Consider the following 6,602-nt stretch of genomic DNA (forward strand, 5'->3'; position numbering starts at 1 on the left):
GGTGGTTGCAAATCTGGCCGCCGCGGTCCATTCGTCATTCCCGCTGCTCCCCTCCTTGACACTTTCAAGATCTTCCCACGAGATGCCCTTCGCAAGGTCGCGTCGCGTCCGGTGTCTGCCAAGAGGAGGGGGCTTCCAGCGTGAAACAGTGCGAGGACAAAAGCGCGCGGCCGTCGCTGTCAGGGGTGCTTGAACCCACGACGGGAGCTCCGTCACCGAAGGGGAAGGGGGGGGGGGGGGGGCTGCCGCGGTGAGGCGCCGAGACCGGGCAACTGGCTCTAATGACCCCGCGGATCATCCGATCCCTTACAGCATCCTTCATAAATTCGAACCTTCGGATGATTCGGACATTATTCCCGGTCCTTAAACGTCCTAAATAACGGGGTATTACTCTACTTGTTCATGCTGCGTGGAAAAAAATGCACGTTTTAAACGTAAATTTTGCTCTATATGTTGTGTCAAATCAGTTATGCAATACACGTAAATAAATAAATAAATAAATACCTGGTGTCTGACCTCCTTTGAGATAGCACCAGTAAGAGAGAAAGTCACTGTCACTTGGTGCATTGCAAATGCAGCACTATTCATTACTGCTCTAAATAACGCTAAGAAAACGTTATCACCAACGCTCAGTATCTCGGAATAAATACAAAAGCCATATATCCTCGCGAGGATGAAACCTGTGCGCTCAACACAAGCATAAAAGGACCCCATCAACGTACCTGTCGCCTGTGAATGAGATGTGGTGCGTGGAGCTATCGACCACGAACTTGGAGTCCTTGTAGCCCCAGCCATTCCACTTGAGCAGGTCCTGCCTGCACGCCAAGCAAGGAATGCAATGAAGCACGCGTCTACAGCAGCCGTCCTAAGCCAACAAGTCAGCAACACGTGAGCCCGTTTTAATCCTTGGCCTGTAACGTGTGTGCCCTGAGCCCATGAACACTGCACAGAACTGCCACAGCCTGAACCAAAGGCATATATGCAGGGTGTTTCCCCTAGCACTTCACACAATTTTTAAAAATGGGCGTTTTGAATTAGAGGAGCGCTTTTTTCGCCATAGCATGGTCAGCGGTGTAGTAAAGTAGGCTAGAGCTAAGACGTGTTAACTATAGTAGAATACAACTAAAAAAAAACAGCAGTTAACACTGGGCCACGGTCCGCGGCGTACTGGATTACTCCGCTAGCCAGTCACAAAAGTAGACGAAATCAGCTTTTTAATGTTTGACTTTATTAAACAAGCCAGGTATGAAAATTCTAGAGCTTATAACTTTTTTTTTTCTCGTGATTAGCTTCTTGTTTAGGTGACAAAAGAAGTTTTAAACGACGGACTACGTTTTTGTGGTAGCGGAATCCTGTGCACCGGTCCTGTGGGCGGAGCTTCACTACAGACTTAAGTTGTATCCGGTTATAGAAGGCTGGTTAACTAATACTGAACAGTTTTTAACAATTACTGTTACGCTCCCTAATAATTGAGAGGTGTGTGGCCCACCGTAGAAAAATATCCGTATCAGTATTTAGAATTTCAAAAAACGCGGTTACCCTCGGCGCTGTGGCCCAACAAATCTTGGCCCATTTCGACGAGTTATGTGCACTGGAGAGGTTGCTTTGCCTGCAAGCTTCTCGAAAGCGCTTGTATTTTGACGCCATGTAGGCAAAATTGGCAGGCTGCCCACCGTGTCAGGCGGCAGCTCATTTGATCGCGAGAGGCTGCTCGGGATGCGCAATGGGACCCGCCGCGGTGGCTCAGTGGTTACGGCGCTCGACTACTGATCCGGAGTTCCCGGGTTCGAACCCGACCGCGGCGGCCTGCGTTTTTTATGGAGGAAAAACGCTAAGGCGCCCGTGTGCTGTGCGATGTCAGTGCACGTTACTGATCCCCAGGTGGTCGAAATTATTCCGGAGCCCTCCACTACGGCACCTCTCTTTCCCTTTCTTCTTTCACTCCCTCCTCTATCCCTTCCCTTACGGCGCGGTTCAGGTGTCCAACGATATATGAGACAGATACTGCGCCATTTCCTTTCCGCCCAAACCAATTATTATTATTATTATGAGCAATGGGTCACAGCCCAATACAAGCCCCACAGATGGCAGCACCTTCCACACAAGGGCAGTGGCACATCGCTTATAACCGCTGCACCACTGCGCCAGGCCTGCTAGGAAGATTCCCATATATATATATATATATATATATATATATATATATATATATATATATATATATATATATATATACACGAATGTAAAGAATGAGCAATTTCGCGTATATACGGAGATTAACACGTCATCGCTATCCGAACAATTGCCATTCGTGAACACTGGATCAGAACACTAATAGAACCGAAGGAAAAACAGAAGTGCTAACCCGAGTTAAACTAGGCACCCCTACTGGCATCGGCATTTCGCAGTGCCCTACATAGCTGTCACTGAAATTCCCATTATTACATCGACAAACGTCTGACGGCATTTTCGCGGCTGCCGCGTTGAATTCATTAGTCATGCGTAGGTGCGGCAAAATCCTTCCCAATTTTGACGTCAGCATGGCGACCAGGCGTCATTAATTGGGTACGCACATAAAATGTGGCAACTTCAAAGCAGAGAATCGCTTCAAGGCAGCACGATGGGCCGCCACCAACGTCCGCTTAACCCCCCTTTAATCATCTTCCCTACAGCACTGACGCCGCGTTTATGTAAAACCACTAACGCACTCAGCGCCTTGCCTCGCATAATAATCGCTACGAAAACTAGTCATGCAACTAACTACTTCATCGACTACGTAACAGGCCGCATACAGCTGACGCAAAAGGCATCGCTGATTAAACACTATTGGCCCGCACTCAAGGTATACAGAGCCAGCGAGCTCATCTTTGACCAGGCGCCGCTACAAACGTCATTGGTAATTCAGCAGAGGCAAAGAAACAGTTAAAGCGTACCGAGCTAGCTAGCTAGCTAGCACGCATGCACACACGCAGCGGCTCAGGCAATCCTTTCGCTTTACGACAAGGTTCCAGAAAGCATGAAGGGAAAACCCCAAACGACAGACGCACGCAGACACTGCGGAAAACGTGCTGCAGCTTAGACGCATATTAAAAGGTCTGTCGCGTAATCGGAGGCAAAGGTAAAAAACAAAGGAAAACAGGACTGGGCGGTAAGATCGCCAGAAGCCTAAGCTCGGTAAAGTGTTTCGGGCGAGGGGTGGGGGGGGGGGGGGGGGGGGGGGGGGGGGGGTGAAGGCGCCAAACCCTCTCACTCACGGTGTACGCCTCAACTGCACCGTGAAGGAGAGCGATAAAGGAGGGCCTAAAACAACGCTAAAACGCACACCGTAAATTGCTTATAACGTTTTAGCGCACCCGCCGCGGTGGCTCAGTGGTTAGGGCGCTCGACTACTGATCCGGAGTTCCCGGGTCCGAACCCGACCGCGGCGACCCGCGTTTCGATGGAGGCGAAACGCAAAAAGGCGCCCGTGTGCTGTGCGATGTCAGTGCACGTTTAAAGATCTCCAGGTGGTCGAAATTATTTCCGGAGCCCTCCACTACGGCACCTCTTTCTTCCCTTCTTCTCTTTCACTCCTTTCTTCCTCTCTTCCATTACGGCACGATTCGGGTGTCCACCGAGATATGAGAGACAAATAATACGCCATTTCCTTTCCTCAAAAACCAATTTTTATGCACTGCGGAGCAAAAACGCCGACAGGGGGCCTGCTCAGTTACAAGCTAATCGAAACAGCATGCGCGAGAATAAACGCCGTCTTTGCCAAAAGCATATGAATGCTTCTTAGCCGTCCTGGGTTCGAACCCGACCGCGGCGGCTGCGTTTTTATGGAGGAAAAACGCTAAGGCGCCCATGTGCTGTGCGATGTCAGCGCACGTTAGATCCCCAGGTGGTCGAAATTGTTCCGGAGCCCTCCACTACGGCACCTCTTTTTTTCCCTTCTTCTTTCACTCCTTTCTTCCTCCCCTTCCCTTACGGCGCGATTCGCAAATAATGCGCCATTTCCTTTTAATAATAATAATAATTGGTTTTTGGGGAAAGGAAATGGCGCAGTATCTGTCTCATATATATCGTTGGACACCTGAACCGCACCGTAAGGGAAGGGATAAAGGAGGGAGTGAAAGATGAAAGGAAGAAGAGGTGCCGTAGTGGAGGGCTCCGGAATAATTTCGACCACCTGGGGATCTTTAACGTGCACTGAAATCGCACAGCACACGGGCGCCTTAGCGCAAAAACCAATTTTTATGCACTGCGGAGCAAAATGCCGACAGGGGGCCTGCTCAGTTACAAGCTAATCGAAACAGCATGCGCGAGAATAACGCCGTCTTTGCCAAAAGCATATGGTTGCTTCTTAGCCGTCCCGGGTTCGAACCCGACTGCGGCGGCTGTGTTTTTATGGAGGAAAAACGCTAAGGCGCCCGTGTGCTGTGCGATGTCAGTGCACGTTAAAGATTCCGAGGCAGTCGAAATTATTCCGGAGCCCTCCACTACGGCACCTCTATCTTCCTTTCTTCTTTCACTCCCTCCTTTATCCCTTCCCTTACGGCGCGGTTCAGGTGTCCAAAGATATATGAGACAGATACTGCGCCATTTCCTTTCCCCCCAAAAAAACAATTATTATTATTATTCTTAGCCGTACGGTGGAGCCGCCGTTAGATCCCACCTAAAGACCAAAAGGTCTCGAACGGGTGAGGAAATGGGTTCACCTCTACCTTCATCATCATCAGCAGCCTGACTACGCCCACTGTAGCGCAAATGCCTCTCCCATGTCTCTCCAAATAAACCTGTCCTTTGCCAGCTGCGCCCACCCTATGCCCGAACATTTCTTAATCCCATCCGCCCACCTAACTTTCTGCCAACCCCTGCTACGCTTTCCTTCTCTTGGAATCCACTCCGTTAACCTTAAGGGCCAGCAGTTATCTTGGTTTCGCATTACAGCCCTCTACCTCCACCTTAGATTTAGAGCTTAACTAAGTGGAGCCACAAGTGCTCCACTCAAACACTAATGCTGACACCAAGCGACGAAATCTTTGGTAAACACGCAAGTCACGCACAACCACATGAAAACAAGACAAAATATCTCGTGTACGGACTTTCAGAAACACATCCGGCGACATGCAGAAACGAGAAGAACGGTTGCTTCCGGCCGCATTTCGACGGAGGCGTAATGCGAAAGGCGATGTCAATGCACGCTCAAGAACCCCAGGTGTTCGAAACTGTTCCGCAGCTATAAACTGTGGTCTCTTCGAGCTGTACTGTCCCACTCCTCCTTTTGAAAGGAAATAAAATTTGACTGATTGACCATATAATTTGGGAGTGCCCAAATTCTCCCGGGGCGATCGAAAATATTGACAGCATAGAGAAGCCTGGGAGACCCTGCTAAGAAGCACGGGCCCTGAGCTCCAGCGCACCACCAAGGACTGCCAGCCAGCCTCTAACCGCGGACGGGCAACCGGAGAGCAACGTCTTTTCTGATGGAAATAAAAGTTGTTCAGTGGGTCGGACATAATAATTGGTTTTTTGTGGAAAGGAAATGGCGCAGCATCTGTCTCATATATCGTTGGACACCTGAACCGCGCCGTATGGGAAAGGATAAGGGAGGGAGTGAAAGAAGAAAGGAAGAATAGGTGCCGTAGTGGAGGGCTCCGGAATAATTTCGACCACCTGGGGATCTTTAACGTGCACTGACATCGCACAGCACACGGGCGCCATAGCGTTTTTTCCTCCATAAAAACGCAGCCGTCGCGGTCGGGTTCGAACCCGGGTACTCCGGATCAGTAGTCGAGCGCCCTAACCACTGAGCCACAGCGGCGGGGTCAGTCGGTCAGTAAATTCCTTACGGCGCGGTTGGGTGTCCACTCAGATATGCGAGATATGTGAGGCAGTTACTGCGTCATTTCCTTTCCTCAAAAACCCAGTTTTCATTTTCAATATTTCCTATGTTAGGTGAGCTATAACGCTCGATCTCGATATTCAATCGCTGCCTCAGCGCCGGCTCATTTTTTGTTAGGGCTGTCACTAGAACGCGGAGACCATTTCACATATAACAAACTTCGATTAACTCCGGGAACAAGGCGTTCAATGCCTTCCCCCTGCAGCGCTGCTGTGCGGCACGATCATGACAGCTTCACAAAGCATCGGCCGCACACACGCAGGCGGCAAGACGTCAGCGTCAGATGTAATGAAAAAAACAACAAAAAACACGAAAAGGCGAGAAGATGTGTCCCACACGGCAGACGGCTTGACAGGTGATGAGGCTCAGTGAGTTGGCCGCCGGAAAACATATGCCGCAGTGATCGCGACTTCCGTCGTCGCTGTGCTCAGGCGCGATTTATGGGCAGAAAACCTGCAGTCCTTGCGCACACATCACATATACGGGCAGCCGTGCGGCGGACGCCGCAGTGTACAGGTTTCCACGCCTCAACAGCGCTCCATGCGTGCGCTGGAAACGCGGCCGCTTTCGGGGGCTAGTTTGTGCAAACAGGGGCAATTAACGTCCCGCAGTTAAAACCGGAAATAGTTATATATTGTCGAACTGTTCAATGCATGCAGGCAGGTACCATCGATTTTGTAGCGATAGCTACAGCTTACCGGTACTGCACTTTCGAGCC

At 50.2% G+C, this 6,602-nt stretch overlaps 1 protein-coding gene across 1 annotated transcript in view; it reads right to left on the reverse strand.

Annotated features, from left to right (window-relative positions):
• Positions 1-815, reverse strand: part of Agps (alkyldihydroxyacetonephosphate synthase) — a gene marked incomplete at its 5' end in the record, with an annotated part of 31,090 nt that extends 30,275 nt beyond the window's left edge. The window contains 1 exon segment of the mRNA XM_077634889.1: positions 723-815. Coding sequence (XP_077491015.1) covers positions 723-815 — 93 coding nt within the window.
• Positions 816-6,602: the final 5,787 nt, after the last annotated feature.

This window comes from Amblyomma americanum, chromosome 8 (assembly GCF_052857255.1).
Source record: "Amblyomma americanum isolate KBUSLIRL-KWMA chromosome 8, ASM5285725v1, whole genome shotgun sequence".
Lineage (NCBI taxonomy): Eukaryota > Metazoa > Arthropoda > Arachnida > Ixodida > Ixodidae > Amblyomma > Amblyomma americanum.